This window comes from Suncus etruscus, chromosome 13 (assembly GCF_024139225.1).
Source record: "Suncus etruscus isolate mSunEtr1 chromosome 13, mSunEtr1.pri.cur, whole genome shotgun sequence".
Taxonomy (NCBI): Eukaryota; Metazoa; Chordata; class Mammalia; order Eulipotyphla; family Soricidae; genus Suncus; species Suncus etruscus.
Genome location: NC_064860.1, coordinates 2,408,561 through 2,429,068, shown reverse-complemented (window position 1 = coordinate 2,429,068; position 20,508 = coordinate 2,408,561). Strand labels below are relative to the sequence as shown.

The window sequence follows — 20,508 nt, the reverse complement described above, 5'->3', positions numbered from 1 at the left end:
GGCTCTCAACGTGACCTAATATAAGCCAAAGGATGAGGAGCCCCGAACCAGATTTAATATAAGCCTTTATATAGCTTTCAGTGGAAAATTACAGTAGGGTGGTCCATTTCAGGAAGTATGTGACACTTGACATTTGCTCAGTTACATTTTTGCAAGATTTAGATGGCCACAAGTCACAAGGTTTGCAAGTGTCTTTTGGTCAATGACAAGTTCTTGGGATTTAGGAAGGGGTGGGGTCTAGGGCATTAAGGGCGAGTCCTCGGGAAACTGCAGAGAACAATGATTTTATTTCTTTTACCTTTCAATGTATGTTTTTGTGATTTTGTTCAATGAAGTTTATGAAAAGGAACTCGAATGTTCTAGACTTGTATTACCGTGCTCAGTGTAAGAATGTTTAAGAATTTTCTAATTAAATGTATCTGCAGAAAGATTCTAATATTTATGTTCAGAGAAATTGATGAAAAATGTTGTGAGATGTATAAGATAAAGATGGGAAAAGCTGGTTATTTTGAGAATGATGTATATGATTTAAACTCTGATACTATTACAGCCAACTTTTACTGTCCCTGTGCAAAATAACAATCATTTCTTTAAATGCTGATCTGGCAGAGAAAAGGAGAACAAAACTTTTGTAACTTCTCTCTCTCTCTCTCTCTCTCTCTCTCTCTCTCTCTCTCTCTCTCTCTCTCTCTCTCTCTCTCTCTCTCTTTGTTTCAAACAGAAGGGGTGGAAATGTAAGGTGATACCAAGCTATCAACACCAAACAAAGGTGTTCCCCTACCTTCCTCTAAATCTCTAAACCTAAACTTCTTTTGGTATGTAAAAGTCCACCTGCATTACTCCCCTTCCTGGTATTAAGAATTGGTTTGAATAAAGGAAAGACAGTCTTGTCTTGGGGCCAAGGCAGAGAGCATGAGGCAAAAGGCCACAGACGCCATGTCCATCTTTTCCTGACTGCTTGGTGTATTATTTCTTTGCCACTGCCCTGCTTCTTTAGACCTGGATGTGTGGGATTTAGAAATACAGTGCCTGGGGTGGTCTCGCAGCTTGTGGATTTTTACTTTACACATGTCTATTCGATAGGGATTTCCAGGACCCTCAGAGATACATTGTTTGACTGGAAAGACCTGGAGAAAGTCCCTTCTCAAAGCTGCACCCTAGGTCGTCCATGCCCACCTAACAGGAGCAATTGCTATCTTTCCTACTCCTTTTTTTAAAATCCTAATTTGGGTAATGGGGGCTGCAAAAGTTGTGGAAGGAGATGAGTGAATTGGTTCTGGGTGGTAAACATGAAATGCTTATGCCAGTAGTACTTGCAATGCCATTACCTCACTATTCTGAAATATTCACTGCTTTGCCCTTTGGGGCTGCAGGGTCTTGGATGATGTTCAAAGATTTATGCACCTTGTTTTTTTTTTTAGTTTTGGTTTTTGAGCCACGCCCGGTGACACTCAGGAGTTATTCCTGGTTCTGCGCTCAGAAATTGCTCCTGGTATGCTAGGGGTATCAAATGGGATACCATGGGTCGAACCTGGGTGGGCTGCATGCAAGGCAAACACCTCTCTTGTTGTGTTATTACTATGACCCAATTCTAGCAATTTGTGTCCCAGAGCAGAAGAAGAATTGGAAGGTGAGTGCTGGAATGCTGGCACAGGCTCGCAGAATTCAGTTATGTTGCAGTTGTCGTTTTAAACAGAAGTATTACCAGCACAAGGTGAACAAAAGCAGCCAGTTCCTGTCTGAACAAGTCTGCAGTGTAGGGGCACCCCGCCCCCAAAACCCCTAGAGCAGGGGTCTCAAACTCGCAGCCCGCGAGCCATTTGTGGCCCTCTGTACAACATTTTGTGGCCCACGGCCGGCCTTCAAATATAGCAGTATTCGCGATTATTCGCTTACTGAATAATCGCAATAAAAATCGCATAAGTAAGAAAAAAATCGCATTAAACATTCGCATACCCCGAGCAGTTCCGTTTGGGGTATGCAAATGTTTAATGCGATTTTTTGCGATTTTTTCTTACTAATGTGATTATTTATTGCGAATATTTGGTTGCAAATAATTGCGAATACTTTGCGCCTAGTGCAGATGTCATTTCCGCTACTCCTGCCTGCTGTCCCTTGCATTATCGGAGGCCTAAGGGAGAGAAGGGACAGAAGTTTATTACAGAATTAGATTTTGTCATACCTTCATCATGACTTCATCAAAGCCTGCAGTGAAGAGAAAGATTGATGACGAGCACAGACAATTTCAGGAAAAGTGGAAGACGCAGTATTTCTTTGTTGAGCACAGGGGCATCCCCACATGTCTTATTTGTTCAGAGAAAGTTGCAGTGCACAAGGAATACAACTTGAAACACCATTATTCAACTAAACATGCTGAGGAATGTGCAAAATATCAAGGAAATGAGACAGCCAAGCGGGTTGCCAGTCTTAAAGCATGTCTAATGAGGCAACAAGATTTCTTCAAGAAAGCAACCAAAGAGAATGATGCATCAGTCGAAGATAGTTAGTTATATGGTTAGTGAGATGATTGCTAAGGCAGGAAAACCATTCACAGAAGAAGAGTTTGTTAAAAATAAATCACATGTTACAAGCTGCAAGTATTATCTGTCTGGAAAAGAAAGGTCAGTTTAGCAAAATCAGCCTTTCTGCCAACACTGTGGCAGAGCGCATTTCTGACATGTCAAGTGACATTTATCATCAACTGTGTGAGAAAGCCAAATGTTTTGATGCATACTCAGTTGCTCTTGACAAGGGCACAGATATAACAGAGACTGTGCAGCTCACAATTTATGTCCATGGTGTTGATTGCAATTTTGAATTGACAGAGGAGCTGCTCACAATAATTCCAATGCATGGCCAGACACCACTAATGAGATATTTCGGCATCTGTGTGATGTCATTGAGAATGCAGGTTTGCCAGGGAAGAGGTTTGTTGGAATAATAACCGATGGAGCGCCATTGATGACAGGGAGGAAAAATGGACTGGTGGCACTTGTTTAGAAAAAAACTTGAAGAGGAGGATGTAGAGAAGGCCATTGATCTTCACTGCATTATCCATCAGCAGGCCCTTTGCAGTAAATGCCTGCCGTGTGACAATGTGATGTCTGTTGTTGTGAAATGCATCAACCAAATCAGATCCAGGGGCTTAAAGCACAGGAGGTTCCATGCTTTTTTAGAGGAAATGGAGTCAGAATATGGAGATGTGCTCTATTTCACCGAGGTACGTTGGCTCAGCAGGGGAAATGTCCTGAAAAGATTTTTTGAGTTGAGAGAAGAAGTAAAAGCCTTCATGGAGAAGGATGGGAATGCTGTTTCTGAGTTGAGTGATCACAAATGGCTATGGACTTAGGTTTTCTTGTTGACATCACACATAAGCTGAATGTACTAAACAAGATGTTACAAGGCCCGGGCAGCTTATCAGTGCTGCCTATGACAACATGAGAGAATTCTCCACAAAACTTGTATTATGCAAATCTCAGCTCTCTCAGACAAACCTTTGCCATTTCCCAGCATGCAAGAAACTTGTGAATGCAAGCATACCATTCAGCGGTGAGAAATATGTTGCTGCTATTTTTAAGCTAGAGAAGGAATTTGATCACAGATTTGCAGACTTTAAAAAGCACAGAGCCACTTTCCAAATTTTTGTGGACCCCTTTTCCTTTGATGTGCAAGATGCCCCTCCTGTGCTTCAAATGGAGCTCATTGACCTGCAATGCAACTCTGATCTCAAAGCCAAGTTCAGGGAGATTAGTGGAAAAGCAGACATGCAGGGGCAATTTTTGAGAGAATTGCCCCCCAGCTTCCCTGAGCTTTTCCGAATGTTCAAGCACAGCATGTGCCTTTTTGGGAGCACATATTTGTGTGAAAAGTTATTCTCCACATTGAACTTCAATAAGTCAAAGTATAGGTCTAGACTTAATGATGATCATCTTCAAGCCATACTGAGGGTCTCAACTGCTTCTTCTCTAAAGCCAAACGTGGTTCAGATTTGTGAGAAGAAGCACTATCAAGTCTCTGGCAGCAAGGAATAGCAAAAGATGCCATGTTCAGAAGAACTGCTCATGATCTTCATTCAATGTTCTATTCATGTTCAGAAGAAATCATTAAACTATGAATAATGACATTTGAGGACTTCTTTGGTGAAATCCCTTATGCGGTCCTGCCTCACCCCGACTTTGCCTCCTGCGACCCTCAGGTAAATTGAATTTGAGACCCCTGCCCTAGAGGGTGACTTTTCTTGGCTGCTCCAGTTTCCCCACCTCATGCAGCATTCACTCTTGCTTTCCCAGGTCCTATGCCCCTCATGTTTGTCATTTAATTCTCAGATTTGCTTCCCCCCCACTCAAAAGTGTTCATCAGGGGCCCGAGACATAGCAGGAGGTAGGACATTTGCCTTGCATGCAGAAGGACAGTGATTTGAATCCTGGCATCCCATATGATCCCCTGAGCGCTGCCGAGTGTGACCCAAAAACAAAACAAAACAAAAAAAAAGTGTTCCTCAGGTCTTCCACCAGTGGTTCCTTTTCTTACTTCATAATTGTTAACAGAGATTACTCCACACAGCTTACTCTTCAAGCTCTCTCTCTCTCTCTCTCTCTCTCTCTCTCTCTCTCTCTCTCTCTCTCTCTCTCTCTCTCTCTCTCTCGTTTTTGGGTCACACGCGGCAGCGCTCAGGAGCTACTCCTGGCTCTACGATTAGAAATAGTTTCTGGCAGGCTTGGGGACCACATGGGATGCCAGGATTCAAACCACCGACCTTCTGCATGGAAGGCAAACGCCTTTTACCTCCATGCTATCTCTTCGGCCCCGAACGTTATTTCACTTCTATTTTCTAACGTGGCCTAGTCCGTAACATGAATCCTTCAGGCTCGTTCTGCACAGAATCTGGAAGCAGGGCCCGTGAGCTTGTCTGTGTGCACACCCGGTGAAGCCTTTCTCCATAGATAGTCTGAAATTTAAGAACCAGATTTGGGGTGCAGGCATGTACCTTTCACATGCAGACGCGCGTACTCCATGTATGATGCGTGCCCCCGGCATGCTGGCATGGGCACAGGAAACATTACATCAGCGGGCAAGTTACATAAGTAGACCCCTGCAGCCCTTGAGGCTGGCAAAGGTCAGGATGGGGTGCTGGGGAACAGCGGGGTTGCCTTCTGCACCTTTCTTCTGGGCTCCCGCAGGCAGCTTCCTCCCATCAAAGTGCAGCTGGGGCAGAGGAGGAGCGTTTATCCAAGGAGGCTGCTTGGAAAAGTCCTCTCCTCTCATTGTTGCCTCTGTCTCCCTAGACTAGACGAGCGCGGCAGGTGGCTCCGCACAGCCTGAGCTCTCGGTCTCCAGCAGGTGCCGAACTGCTTTGTTTTCAGTGGCAGCTGTAAAGAAAACGCGCGTTGCAGAACCGTGTCCTTCATTGTAGCCCCGGGAGACCGCGAACCGTAAAACGGGCCGTGTTTGAGCGAGTTTAGTAGGCCGAGGGCCGGAGGCATGGGTAGCACAATGGAGAGGGCACTGGCCTTGCTGTGGTCAGCGGGGCTTCGATTCCCCCTCACCCCATGTGGTCCTCCAGCAACTCCAGGAGTGAGCCCGTAGCAAAATAAATAAATAAATAGAAGAACAGAAAAACAAGACGTCTGAATAGCCCCTGCTCTGGGAACTTGGCACAGAGCAGGGCCAGGGCAGGGCAGGAGTCCAGGAGGGGCCATTTCAGGGAGAGCGGGGGAGTGTCTGCGAGGTTTCTGGGTTTGGGTGCTAGTGGCCCGAGCTGGCTGGGTAAGGCCTGCGCGCCCGCTGATGGGCTTTTCGTTGCAGCCACACAGGGAGCTAATGAAGTGACCAGGTGCCAGGACAGAGGCGGGGGGAGCAGCCGCTAACCAAAAGCGCAACCGCACCCTTCCTCTTCTGACCCTGTTCTTGGGGCGCCGAGGAGTGTCTGCTCCAGCTGCGAAGAGCCTGAAGACCCCCCAAGCAGGCGCGGGTGGGGGGCACCCGCCAGGTTCCCGAAGGAGGGAAAAGGCCCGGAGAGGAGCGGGGTGCGTGGGGCGCGCGGGGCAAGCGCCCGGCTCAGTGCCCGCGTCCGTCCACACCGCGGCGCCCGAGCTCGTCGGATTCAGCACGGCCAGCGGGCGGCGCCCCTCGTCGGCGGGGTCCGGGGGACCCCCGCTTCGGGTCGCCTGGGGAAAGTTAGCGGCCTCCACAGCGCCGCTGCGCGCCCGGCTTTCTCGGAGCCCCGGGGCGGCGGTGCGCACTGGGGCGGCTTGGAGAGGCCAGGGCCCTCGCCTCGCCTCGCCTCGCCGCCCCGACGTCCCTTCCCCTCGACGGCCTCGGAGAGGCTTCGGCGATCGCGCCCCAGGCCCGCGCGTGGCGACTCGGAGCGGGGTGGGAAAGGCGAGCTAGAGGCTCGCTAGGGCGCAACCCGGGCGCCTGGGCTTCGCGCGTCCCTCCGTCCCTCCCTTCCTCCGCGGGGCCCGGCAGAGCCGCCGCCCACCCCGCGCCCCCTCCTCGCCGCCCCGGCGCCAGCAGCGCACGGCCAGGCGGAGGGGGGGCCGGGCCGGGAGGAGGAGCCGGAGCCGGAGCCGGAGCCGGGCGCGGGGAGCGGAGCGGAGATGCGCCCTGGACGCTCCGGCCTCCGGGTGGTGCCGATGCGGGGACGTGTGGGCTCGGAGGCGCGGCGCGGGGGCTGCGGTGCCGAGGCCGCCTAGGCTGGGGCGCGCCCAGTCCCCCCCCCGAGACACACACACGTCGCCCGCCTCGCCCGGGCACGGCGCGGCACGGCGGCGAGAGCGCGCGCGGGCCCCATGGCTTCGCTGTACCAGCGCTTCACGGGCAAGATCAACACCTCGCGCTCCTTCCCCGCGCCCCCCGAGGCCAGCCGCCTGCTGGGGGGGCCGGGGGCCGACGACGACGCGGGCTCCAAGGCCCCGGGAGCGCCCGCGGCGGCGAGGGCGGCCGGAGCGCCCCGGGAGCCCGGCGGAGGCGCGGGTGGCCGTCCCCGGTTCCAGTACCAGGCGCGGAGCGGCGCTGACGACGAGGACGTAAGAGCCGCGGGGGTGGCGGGCGCCGGGCTGGCAGGCTTGGGGGGCTCTTCCCCTGCGCTCCCCTTCCCCACAAGGGGGGAACCGGACCGAAGCAGCGGGTGCCGCCGTGGGGATCGCGCGCTGCGGGCCGCGGGGCTGGCCAGGGCCAAGGCCAGGGCCATGGCCAGGGCGGGAGGGCGTGAGCCGGGCTCCGCGGTCCGCCGCGCGGTGCTGGATCCCGGGTCTGTGCGCTGCCTTGATCCCACCCCCTTCGCCCATTTGCTGCCGGAGCCCTGGGCAGGGGACTGGTCCGAATCTGCTCCTGGCACCCCGCCCCCTTCCCGCAGCACCCCCACCCTGGCAGGACCCACTTCTCACTCCTCCCAGGCATTCCCACCCCCCCCCCCCAGAGAAGAGCTGTTTGGTTTGGCATCCTGGCACCCTCGCCCCCAAATAGCAAAGTTGCAGCACCCAAACCCAGTGACAGACCCCGGCCCATCGCCTGTTCTGGGGGGTCTGGCTCTCAAGACCCCCGCAGGCCCGACCACATCGCCGCCTTCCTCTTGAGACAGATGAAAACTTCTCCCGACCGCGTTCCACCGTGCCCGGGGGCGAAGGTTCCATTTGCGCATCGCCTTAGTAACCGATGACTCAGGCTCACACCTGCAGGCTAGACCCGGGCAGAAACAGAAACGTGCTGGTCCCAGAAGACCAGGCGCCCCCATCCCCGTCCCAGGCCAGATCCCCAGATGGTAGGCTAGGCCCCCAACGATGCTGGTGTGTTGGGCTTGGACCCTTTTGCGCACTGGGGGTATTTTCTGCCTGGATGTCGTTTTCCTTGAGCCTCTCAGGTGAGAGCGGGAGGTTAGGGGGCATTGGCCAGCTTTTCTGGGTCATCTCTCTCTCTCTCTCTCTCTCTCTCTCTCTCTCTCTCTCTCTCTCTCTCTCTCTCTCTCTCTCTCTCTCTCTCTCTCTCTCTCTCTCTCTCTCTCTCTCTCTCTCTCTCTCTCTCTCTCTCTCTCTCTCTCACACACACACACACACACACACACACAAATACACACACACACTGTGACCCCATCTGGCCTAGGGTCATGGCTTGGACCAGTCCCTGAAATTTGGTTTTGTTTTCTAAACATAATAGAAATCAAAGGCCACGTTTCAGGGAGGTGGTGTATGCCCACAAGTACACACACACACACACACACACACACACACACACACACACACACACTTCCCTCATGCCAGACATGCATGTGGCTTTCTTTGTACCTGGCTGAGACCCCCCTTCCCCTCTGAGAGTCAACTGGCCCTGGCCAGCTTTTGAAGCACTTGTGGGCATTTCTCAAACTCCATCTGCTTCAAGGCACTGGAAGTTTGTGGATGGATTCCAGATGTTTCAGGTCGAGCGCGGGGGAAGACAATCGTGCTGCATTGCAGACAGGAGCGATGCACTTTTTGCCTTGAATCTGTCTTGAAACGAAATTCTGGGGTGCTGGAGGGAGAACCTGGTGCAGAGGCTCTCACTGGGCTCCAGGGGGCGCCAGGAGAAAGGCCAGGCGGCCTTGTCTGAGTTGCTCCCAGATGCGGCTTGTCTCCACCCATTTTCTTCCTCTCTCATGTAAACATAAAGCAGCTATTTTCTGCTTTACGGTTTGATTTAGTTTGTGAACTCTTTTCTCGTGTAGGAAAAAAAAGATTGAGCAGAGCTACAAACCAGGGGTCCAAAAGTGGTAAATCATTTCTGTTGATATGGCGATGACAGCTTATGTATCACAGGTTCATGAAGTCATGACATCAGATTATTTTCCTGGAAAAATACAAGGAATAGGGAGAGAGAAAGGGGGGGCAGAGGCAGAAAGAATTTATCAGTATTAATAAAATGGGGCCAGTGAGGTGGCGCCAGAGGTAAGGTGTCTGTCTGCCTTGCAAGCGCTAGCCAAGGAAGAACCGCGATTCGATCCCCCGGCGTCCCATATGGTCCCCCCCAAGCCAGGGGCAATTTCTGAGCGCTTACCCAGGAGTAACCCCTGAGCATCAAACGGGTGTGGCCCAACCCCCCCCAAAAAAAGAATTTATCAGTATGGGGGGCCGGAGAGATAGCGTGGAGGTAGTGTGTTTGTCTTTCATGCAGAAGGACGGTGGTTTGAATCCTGGCATTCCATATGGTCCCCCGAGCCTGTGGGAGCGATTTCTGAGCATAGAGCCTGGAGTAACTCCTGAGAGCTGCCGGTATGACCAAAAACCAAAACCAAAACCAAACCAAACCAAACAAAACAAATATATATATATATATATATATATATATCAATATATATATATATATCAATATGTGTGTTCAAAATGATCAAACTATTAGCTCGGTATGTAACATAGCAGCAATTTCTTGACCACTTTCAAGTGCCTTTCTCAGACGTTATTAGAAATAGGAAATGTTTTATCTAAAATTTCACTGAAGGATCACTGTGCCTATTAAACGAGTCCCTTTCCCCTGTGGAGAATCCAACTGCAGATTGCTTAAGATGAGAGGAAATAATTTACAGATGTAGATTTGAAAGCAGACTTTTTGGATGCCAGCCATTGGCAAGATTAGAATTAGGAGGTGACAGATGGGCCACTCATGTTTAAACTCCCAAAGTATGCAGCTAATGAGAATTGAAAGGGCATGGGACTGAGGGGCTCAGCAGGGCTCTGGAATTTCTGCAGGACTGGGCTCAGCTGGCACCTTCCTCCCTGGTTCAGGTGCTCACTGAGGTGCTGAAGTTCCTTCTGCTCTGACCCCCAGCCAACCCGGTGTGAATAGCACCCCCAGGTTGGTAATTTTTCTGTTTTCTGCTCTCAGTGGGGCCAGTGCTCCACCATGCGGCTGTGACATGGCGTGTCTACAACCCAGTGGGTTTCACACCTCTTAGGGGAAATTAAATGTAGTTCCCAGCTTCTGTGTGCGAAGACATAGATGTCTGAGATGAATAAGAATAGCTCATTCCCCCTGAAAATATACTTTAATTGCAATGCTTCAAACACAGAAAGTCTAGAGCTAAAGGGGTGTGAGGAAGAATTCATGGGCTCACCTGCGTCACATCACTCATAAGACATGATCCTGCCTGTGGTGTGGCAGAGATGGAGCAAAGTAGGAATAAACCTATATGGCATCTTTTCTTCCAGAATTTCTTCATCAGTCTGTGTCTTGAAACAGGGAGTTAATTATGTGAGCACTCCCTATGAGAAATCAATAACTTTGTTGATTTAAAAGGTATTTTGAGGGTTTAAAAAGAAACGAACTTGTCAAGGAAATATTGCTGGAAGTGGCTTTTAGTGAAGTTTATGAAACTCATGATGGGTGTCAACTGGGCTAATGTTCAAGTTGGAAGCCTCTGGGTTGACTTTTCTTCTGGTCGACCAAACAGAACTGGGGAGCTGAGGATGTCAGCAGGTGTTCCACCAAGGTACACCCATCTATCCCTGTATTTCTCCATCTCAGGAACACATTGACCCCCATACACAGAGCTTGAAAGCAGCACTTTGGACCCCACAGAAGTGGAACAAAGTATTAAGATGTTGGAATGGGGCACCTCCCAGCCTGTTCATCCCAGATGACAACTCATTGCCTTCCCCCCGCCCCTAGATATCCTGGTATTTGGGTATGATTATTGGGGAATGAAGCCAGCACACTTCCTCACTTGTCCTTGGGGCTTAGGTGATTCAGCCCTCCCTTGGCCCTACAGATAGTCAAGTACTGCTTGTTTTCTTCTGTTTCAATGACGAGGATCAGTACTTCACAGAATTCTTACACCTTGCCCCGCTTCCTACCCCAGGACAACCTTCAGGGCCGATACCAGTTTCTTTGCTCTCTTGAGCTTTCTTGTCTCTGTGCCATCACCCCAGGAGCAGTGGTGGGCACCCTTGTGTTGTGTTTGGGAGTTTTACCGGGGACACACTCAGGTCCCTCACACCGTTGCCCTTCTTGTGGGCATGGAGGCCTGGCGTGATCCACATGACTCGTATCACCCACTTCTGGTATGTCTGGTCTCGATTCTTTCTCTCCTAGAGTCGTACCCCTGGCGACTCTGTGGGCTGTTACTGATTTCCTGCTTTAACTCCCAACTCCTTTAGCAACTCAATGTACCCTCCAGCTGTTTCCACGGCATTTTGTTACTCCCCTCATTGGCTGGTGGCAGATGTCCATGCTGACATCTTAGCCTTCATGCCACATGCAATGCCTCCCAGCCCTCTGAATTGCTTGCTTATTCCTACTCATTCGTTTTTCTCAGGAAGTCTTTGTGCTTAAGCATCCACCCAACTCAGTGGCTTCACATGATGCTCTGTGAATTTAGACCCTCTTTTTGCCTCCTTGGAGTTCCCCGATCTTTTCTATAAGAGTTAGAGAACCTATATGCCATCATTAGGGTTCCCATTTCTTTCTTCTTTCCCCTTCATGTTTTCTACTTAAGAACGGTTTGGTATTGGAGGAAGCTGGATATAGCTAAGCAGAGCTGAGTCTGTCCCCTGCCTCTGTACTAGAAGGTACTAGACTGGGGCTAAATTATTGCTCTCCCCTTGCTTCACCTGCAGGTGAGTTGCTTTTCTGGTTCTGGAAGGTGTGGATGGAGAGATGGCAGCCCCTGACGCTGCCAACTTGGTTCTTCCAAGCAGCTTCCTTGGGAGAACAACCATCAAGTAGGTGTACAAGCACTCTGGTATATCCTGGGTGTCCGAGCACCCAGCTCTTGGTAGATGCTCTTGCAGACCCCCATCAGCCCCTCTCATCCCCTATGCCGCCTCTCTCCGCTGTAGCCCAGCATCCATGTAGGCCAGCCTGGAGGAATTTCCAGCCAAAATGACTTTGTTTTCCTTCTGCCACACAGCGTGTCTTCTCTAGATAACTGCAGGTGTCTTTGGAGGAGGGGGAGATTTCATGACTTGCTGGTGCAGCACCAACACCCCTCCCTGCTTTCTGAGCCTCTTAGGATTAGTACTCCTGAGCACTTTTTTTTTTTTTTTTTGGTTTTTGGGTCACACCCGGCATCACTCAGGGGGTTACTCCTGGCTCTACGCACAGAAATCGCTCCTGGCAGGCTCAGGGGACCATATGGGATGCTGGGATTCCAACCACCGTTCTGCATGAAAGGCAAATGCCTTACCTCCAATGCTGTCTCTCCGCCCCCTGAGCACATTTTTTAACTCCTGCCTAAAACCCCCTCTGGAAGTGAGTGACTTGGTGAAGTGACTCAGCATTTAACTTTTCCAAAAGACATTTGAAAACGTCTATGTCTGGAAAGTATGGGCAGCCCTGCAGCACAAAGATACAAAGCGCTGTCTGGGGTCAAGCCTGCAGGGAGGCATCTGTGTTTCCAGACAGTGGCCGGGTGTGTGTGCTCCAAGCCTGGCTGGCTGCTGGCGGGGATGCCAGGGTCCCATAGGACCTCCCTCTGCACTTCGTTTCTAAGTGCATCGGTCCAGCCCAGCTGCCTGTGTCCCAGTCCACTTTTGCTCAAGAGGAAAACAGCACTGCTGACTTAGACAGCAGCCAGGCTCAGCTTCAAACCCCAGTCAGGCTGTGCTTAATGCCAGCCACGTGTCACAGAGTCACGAAGCCGTGAGTCAATGTGTCGAGAACACCACGTGTGTTCTTGCTCTGCTTGTGACAAATGAACCTTCCCTGCAGGCTTGAGCACTGGATAGTGACACTGTCCCAAGATGGGCACCAAGGCCCCTTCCATGCCAGCAGGCCTATGTGTTTCTGTCCAGGCATCCCTTAAATAATACCCTTGTGTATGTTGCCTGCAGCATTTAAGAAGCTCCAAGCCATTTGAATCACCACTTGTTGCTTTATGGATTTGCCAGTGGAAATAGCTCATTTCCCCCATGTGAGATTAATATTCTGCTATCATTCTCCAGACAGGAATTTCTGCTGAGGTTGACTTGGGCCTACTTTTTTTTTTTTTTTCCTTCTTCATAAAATAGAGCTTTTCTCTTTCTTCCTGGAAGCTTTTCCTCCTAGAAGAGTCAAGATGATGAATGAGTTAAATTCTTGCTGGCATCTGGCAGGAGTTGCTGAGTAAGATATACACACTGATTGGATATGACCCTGTTCCTTTTAATTACTCTGATGATAACAACGCATTTATCAAGTGCTGCAATGCATAGTATTGATCCCTTTTCTCTGAGAACATCCTGTAAAATAAAATGTACAGTAATCCTTCTAGAATTAAAGTCTGCCTAATAAATTTAGTGTTAAAGGTACTCCTCTGATCATTTGCTCCCACTTTTAAGCACATTGGTTTGATTTTATATACATATTAAATAATAATTTCGCCTTGCTGGTAGGCAACCTTTGGAACATTGATCCAGCTTTGTGAAATTGTCTGAAATAGGATCTCTTAAGAACGGATCACATGGGGCCAGGGAGATAGGAGGACAGGAGGGCACTGGCCTTGGATGCAGCCAACTTGAGTTCAATCCCTGACACCATATATAGTCCCCCATGCCCCACCAGGAGTGATCCCTGAGCACAGAGCCAGAAGTAAGCACTAGTGTTGTGCAATTTCAGTCATCAGAGAAACTTGGGTTTTTTTTCTCCTCATTCTCCCTTGGACAGTAATTGAGTGGAAGAATTCACTTAATTATACCAGGGAGTTTAAAAAGGATCCGCATCTTCAATTTAACAGTCTGAATTATTTGGGCTCTAATGGAGAAAGCGGAGTCTCCCAGGAAAAGGCCAGTTGGTTGAGGAATGTCACAGTTTGCTATGACTTTGTTTCCCCAGTAGGGCCATGCTCCAAGGCACAGAGGTGGAGTCCACCAAACAGAAGTGGGCACCTCAAAGGGATAAGGACAGGGGAACCTTATGGTTCCTAATAGACTCTTTCCCTGGTAGGAAACCGACTCCATCTACAGAAAAATGCAGCCAGCCCTGTCCTGTACTCCCATCCTGCAGGCCACAATCTGACAGCATGAGCCCCCCACTGGCTGCAGTCTGATGGCATGAACTCGCCTCTGGCCATAATCTCATGGCATGGCCACCCCATGGTGGGCCCCAGAGAGTGGGGAGAAGGCCTGATTGCACTTATACTCTATGTACACAGTCAGACACACTCTGTATAGATACCCTCTGGAAACACAGCAGCATAGTGTATACACGCACTCCTATAAGTATGCATATCCTGTATACGCACACCTATTGTCATCTGTGTACATAGGCCATTATGAATGTACTAATGGATGTAGCCCTGTAATACATGTGCATCCTTTTAAACAAAACCCCTTATGATTACACACACTGTATAAACACACATACCCTTAAATACACACCTTTATAAATGCACAAGCTAGCACAGTGGTGTTTGCCTTGCAAGCAGCCGATCCAGGACCCAAGGTGGTTGGTTCGAATCTCGGTGTCCCATCTGGTCCCCCGTGCCTGCCAGGAGCTATTTCTGAGCAGACAGCCAGGAGTAACCCCTGAGCACCGCCGGGTGTGGCCCAAAACCAAAAAAAACAAAAAATGCACAAGCTATATAAACATACCTTTATATACACAAACTCTTATAAATGCATGAACAGATGTACCCTTATGTACATACAAACCCCATAAACACACTGCATAAACACATATCCTTATGTACGCACATAACCTTGTAAATACACACTTATAAATGCACACATGATATATAAATGCACGGACCCTTGAATACATGCGCCCTTGTAAATACACACTTATAGATACTTTATTCACACACGTGCCTAATAAATTTAGTGTTAAGGTACCCCCTCTGATCATTTGCTCCCACTTTTAAGCACATTGGTTTGATTTTATATACATACTAAATAATAATTCTGCCTTGCTGGTTGGCAACCTTGGGAACATTGATCCAGCTTTGTGAAATTGTCTGAAATAGGATCTCTTAAGAACGGATCTGAAACAATTGTATTATGATCAGTTGTGTCAACTATGTGATGTGTTTTCTTCAATAAATAAAAAATATTATAAAAATAAAAAACAAAGAACGGATCACATGAGACCAGAGAGATAGGACGACAGGAGGGCACTGTATCTACACTAAAAATACACACACATGCCCTATACATACATATTTCTTCTGCAGAGCACACACATGTGTTTGGGGGTGATTCTCCCAGCAGTGCTCAGATGGTGGGCACAGGCCTGGTAAACCCAGGCATGGTGTACCACAGGGTATAGTGCAAGTTCTGATGGGCAGACAGTGCCCCCAGGATCATGGGTGCACGTTCTGAGGTTCAGGTGGTGCTTCTGGGCCCTCTGCACCGGGACCCCCAGTTACCTCTGGGTACTCTGGGGCCACCAGAGCTGAGCTCACTCTGCAATTCTCAGGACCACATGCTCTTGTGGCTTAGGCTGGCACCAGCTGCCTGCCAGGGTGTTCCGGAACCTGACAGCCAGTCTCTTGCTCCCCACACCCTCTCGGCTCTGTTTTGATGACAGAAGCTCCAGGAAGTCTCTGCACAGCCATTGCCTTGAGAAGCGTTGGCAGGGCAGTATTCAGGGCTATTTGGCCCCACTGACACCATCAATCAAGTTTAGGCACTTTGGGATGAGTTTAAGATGATGCTGACTGTTTAAAACAGTGTGGAAATGGGATCCAGGCAGCATTCCCAGTTGGGAACTGGGGCTTGGAACAGATCCTGAGACCTCCCTCCGTTGCATCCAACTGAGGAGAGTGCTTCTCCCAGTGGTGCTCGGGGTGTGAGACCAGTTGTGGGCTGTGGTGGTCTGGCTTCCATGCTTCGCTGCTCAGTTGTAGAAGCTTCACATGAGGGGTGAGAGGAAGTGGCAGGCATAACCCCCAAACTGTGCTCATCCTCTCCGTAAGCCATCCAGAGATGTGCTTCTGGAAAAACCCGTGTCTTGGTGGTGCTACCTCAGCATCGCAGAGTCCGTAAGCCCCAGACACCAGCACGACTGACCGTCCCTGGCCCTCGGCCCTCTATGGTTGCACAGCCCCACCCCATCCCCATGTGCAGACTTGAGCACTGGAGAGATTCCTCCTATTTCTGCACAATTCTCTCCTGTCCACCCTGCCGTCTGTTCTTGCCTTTGTTCAGCCCTCCAGGACAGGGAGGATTGTCCCACACAGCAGAGGAGCTTCCCCCTCTGACTCCTGCTCCTTCTCTGCTACCCACCTGCCAGGTGCCCATTCCCGATGCTGAGTCCAGCCTGTGGGGAGCCCAGATCCTGAATTCTATAGATGAATTATGCAAAATCAACATTGACCATTGCATTCATGCCACCAAATCGCACTGGCCTGCAGGTCTGCAAAGGAGCGTCCCAGCCCACAGCCATGCCCAGTTAGCCCTGCCCTCAATTGGCAGGCACAGGGCTTATTCTGTGTGGCACAGCAGGGTGGCAGGAGAAGCCACAATCCCTGCACCCTCCAATTGTGCATCGATGGGCCTGAGGACACAGCTGCAGGCCCTGCACTTGGTGAGGAGCACTGTTTCCCATCACTGCCTTGACCGCCCATCCCTGCTCCTTCAGGAAGTTTCTGTTTGCTTAAAGCAGCATTTTTAGTGTGGCTATAAGCTTCCCATGGGAAATTATTTCAAGATATTTCAAGGGGGGGGGTCACAGGTAAAATTTGTATCCATAGGATCACAACATGAGACTATGGGACCGACCAGTAGGCAGGAGCCTCCACTTCTGCCTGCTGGCCCAGTGAGGTGCGGGTCAGTGTTCAGGGGTCCAGCACATGCCCCATCGCCCTCTCCTATTTTCTCGCCCTCTAGTCCTCTCTCCCTCTCTCTCCTTTTTCTTCCTCTCCCTCTTCTTTCTCCCTTCCATCTCTCCCCCTATATCTCTCTTGTTTCTCTTCTTCCCTTTCCCTGTCCCTCTCTCATCTCTCTCTTTCCCTCTCCCACACCTTCTGAGGACAGTGGGGTGGAGTTTTGGGGATGATCCCCCTCTGCTCTCTCAGCCCCTCCAGGACTGCCTACCAGGCATCTCCTAGAAACTGTCCCCCAACACACCCTACCCCATTTGAAATGCTCGGTCAGTCTTGGTGGGTTCCAGGAGAACCAGGATGTCTGTGCGAGGGTTTGGGGTTCTGGCAGAGTCTGATCCCTCACTCTGGACCCCTGAGCTGCCACCAGTCTGCCCTGGGGATGATTGGGGCCAGATGCAGGACTGGGCAGGGCAGAGCCAGGTTGGGTGCTAATGCAGAAGGACAGTCTGTTCAGAGTGAGGACTTGTGCCATAAGAAGGGCCAGGCTCTGCCGCGATGTCCCCAGGGCTGGCAGCTGCTTCCATCCCTGTGGCATCTGCTTAGTGTCAAGGCCACCCTGAAGGTGGCTGTGGACAGGGTCCAAGGTGCTGTTTCCCCAGAGCCGCCTTCTCTGCACACAGTTGGTGACAGAGGTCAGTGTCCACATGGTGGAGACGAAAAAAGGCTCCTGAGTCTGGTTGGGAACTTGCTAGAACAGGGTGATGTCTGGATCTTCCTTCTGTGGCCACGGCCAGCCATGCCCTTATGGTCAGTCTTCCGTGCAGCTAAAACACCATTGGCTGGGAGATGACCGTTGGGTCTGGTTGTATTGATCGGGGTAAGCAGGGGAAGCTGGTCTGTGGGTCCCCTTCGCCACTTCAGCTTCTTTTCTTCCTTCATCCCCAGCCTAAGTCTGTGGCAAGGGTGGTTGGAGTACATCAGAGCAGGTACATGTGAGCCCAGACCCAGTCAAGGATTTGAACCCTCAAACTTTTAGGGGGCTGTACAGGCCTGTCCTCAGCACATCACTCCCTTTCCTTCGGGCAGATGCAGGCTCTAAAGACAGTTCTCACACCCCATCCTGTGAGTCCCCCAATGCTGCTCATCCACCCAGACTCTGCTCTGAGGCATCTCCGCAGACCAGAGAGAGCAAGAGGGTCCCTCTCTGTTCGAGTGAAGTAGGTGATCGGGGCCTTGGGTACTTCCTTCTCTCTTCCTCAAGTCTTGTAAAGAAAAACTCAGCTGGAAAAGCCAATCTCAAAATTCCAACCATGTGCCACCATTGTAAGTGACACAATAATTGAAGAAAAAAAGGGCCAGAGTGATAGCACAGTGGAGAGGACATTTGCCTTGCACACAGCTAACCTAGGTTTGATCCCCAGCCTCCCAGATAGTTCCATGAGCCTGCCAGAGTAACCCCTGAGTGCCGGCAGGTGTGGTCCAAAAAGCCAAAATAAAAAAAAAAAGATTAAAAAGCCCGAAAGAGAGTGCGGTGGGCAGAGCACTTGCCTTTCACACCTGGGTTCAATTCCCAACACCATCCTGATCCCTGAGCACAGAATCATGAATAAGCCCTGAGCGCCCCGAGATGGAACCCTTTATACTCCAAAATGAATGAAAATGAAAGTTCCCGTCCCCAGAGACCTGAAAACTCGCAGTTTTAAGCAAATGCAGGTGGTGCCTTTCTTCACATCACAATCCAGATGTTGCTGTGAAGGAAACAAGGCTCCATGCTGTTCTGGGACTCGGCCAGCAGAGGGCAACACGCACCGGAGGATTGTGTGGGCCCTGGACGCGACCATCAGCCGGCATCCAGGTTGATAGAGGCAGATGCAAGCCCAAGGTCAAGGGCATAGTGGCGGCTTCGCCAACCCACAGCTCTGCCCGTTGCCGTCTCTAGTCTTTGGCGCATAAATGCTGTTCAGAGTGTTGTTCAGTGTTGATTCTGTAATGAAAAGCACCTCCTGAAGCCTGGCCTGGGTGTACAGGCAGCTGGCTGAGTGGTCCTTGGTGAGCAAGAGAAGGTTCTGAGACAACTTCGAGAGCTTGAGAGAAGGTTTTGAGACATTCTGAGACCCTGAGGAGAGATTCTGAGATATTCTAAGACCTGAAAGGAGATTCTGAGAGACCCTGAGATTTTAAGACATTCTGAGAGACTATGAGGGGAGATTTTGAGACTTTTGAAAGGCGATTCTGAAACAATCTGAGATTCTGAGAGGCGATTTTGAGAAATTTTGAAGGAGTTTGAGAGGAAGGACATTCTGAGACATTTGGAGAGGGGACTCTGAGAGGAATCAACAGCCTGCAGCGTACTCTAGAGGGTTCTGGAATACACTCTGATTTCCTTCAGGTTCCCACTTTTCCTCTTCACAATGGCCCCAATCAGAATCCAACTGCAGTGGGAGGGTCAAGTTGAGAGCTGGGACCCCCCCCTTACTCCCCAATTCAACTGTGCCATCATTCCAGGCCCCTCTGGGCTACTCACTGCATTTTCTCAGACAAAACTCTGTGCAGAGGCCTATGTAGGGATCCCTCTGAGGCTGGGACTCTGGGGGGTTTTCTTGTGCACCATCTGGCACGTAGAACACAGTTCACAGCGTGTGAGGATGCCGCATATCCCCATGTCCCCTGAACAACCCTATTGCTATTGCCAGGCTGACCTTGTGATCACAGGAGAGCAGCCCTGCAGCCCTACTGCACCATCTGTCCACCTGCATGAGACACGACTCCCAAGGATCCCAGCTTCAAGTACCGCCCTGCAGGCAGCGCTCCTCACCTTTCCCAGGGACAGTCCCAGAACCCACATCTAGGGCATTATTCTGCGCCTCACTGCCACCTTTGTTATTGTCTCAATCAGGGTGTGGCTTTCTCAATGTGGGATGGCACCCGCTGCCCACATCCTGCAGGTCCCTTGAGCAGAGAATAGATGGACCTGCCAAAAATATATACAGAATTGAGCCTGGAACTCAGTACTTAGCTCCTTCTCCCTTTATGCGTGTCTGTGTCTTTCTCCATTCACTGTTTACTCTCTCCACAGAACATGTATGTATGTATACTCCCATTCCCAAGCATGCACACACAAGGTACATGCGCACATGTGTAAATTCAACATGCATGCTTGCACAAGTACCTACAGCGCTTTTCTAGGCTTCATTAAACCAACCTTTCATCTCCCACCCTGAAGGAGAATACAGCAAAGTTCCAAAATGTCAGAATTTAAAATTTCTTTCAATGGAGCAAGGCAGGGAAAAGTCAAGTCTCAGAATAGGTCCCCGAAGCTCAGTTAGTGATGACGTCTGGGCTGATTGCAGCTGTGAGAGCCCCAGCTAGTGTTTTGTGAAGGGATTGTGAAAATTAGCTACGGGCATAGGGTCTAAATGCAGACTGTCTGGAGGCTAGAAGGGTTGGGGATTTCTGTCTCTCTCCCCTAGAAAGAGGATTAGCTAACTCCTGAGGCATAATGAGAGGTTGCCATGGCGACTGGCTGGCGAGGCCGGGCGAGCTGGAGACTGAGTCTGAGCAAAGCACCTGGGTTGAGTCTTCCATTTTGCAGAAACAAATTTCCCCTAGCATGATTTATCAAGTGATTTTACGTGCTCTCAAAATTAAGGTGGATAAAAATGTGAAGGTTTTCTTGAAATTCAAGGCAAAGCCCGAAGGGAAATTCTCAGGAAAAGGTGACTGGTGCCTACTCACTGGCACCTGCTTCCCCAGCATCCCAGCACCCTAGTCCTCCGGCCCTGCATAAGAGACTCTCATCTGGC

General features: G+C 50.4%; 2 protein-coding genes across 3 annotated transcripts in view; one reads left to right on the top strand and one right to left on the bottom strand.

Annotated features, from left to right (window-relative positions):
• The window catches only part of XRCC2 (X-ray repair cross complementing 2), an 813,538-nt gene that overhangs the window by 364,355 nt on the left and 428,675 nt on the right, over positions 1-20,508 (bottom strand). The gene's annotated exons all lie outside the window — the stretch shown is intronic.
• DPP6 (dipeptidyl peptidase like 6) overlaps positions 1-20,508 on the top strand; it is a 257,968-nt gene that overhangs the window by 58,879 nt on the left and 178,581 nt on the right. The window contains exon 1 of one of the 2 annotated variants that reach the window (XM_049785270.1): positions 6,768-7,028. The exons of the other annotated variant lie outside the window; for it this stretch is intronic. Within the exon in view, the coding sequence (XP_049641227.1) occupies positions 6,792-7,028 (237 nt within the window). The 5' untranslated portion in view covers positions 6,768-6,791. Of the gene's footprint in view, positions 1-6,767; positions 7,029-20,508 lie in introns of those variants that run through there. 2 annotated transcript variants of the gene reach the window in all.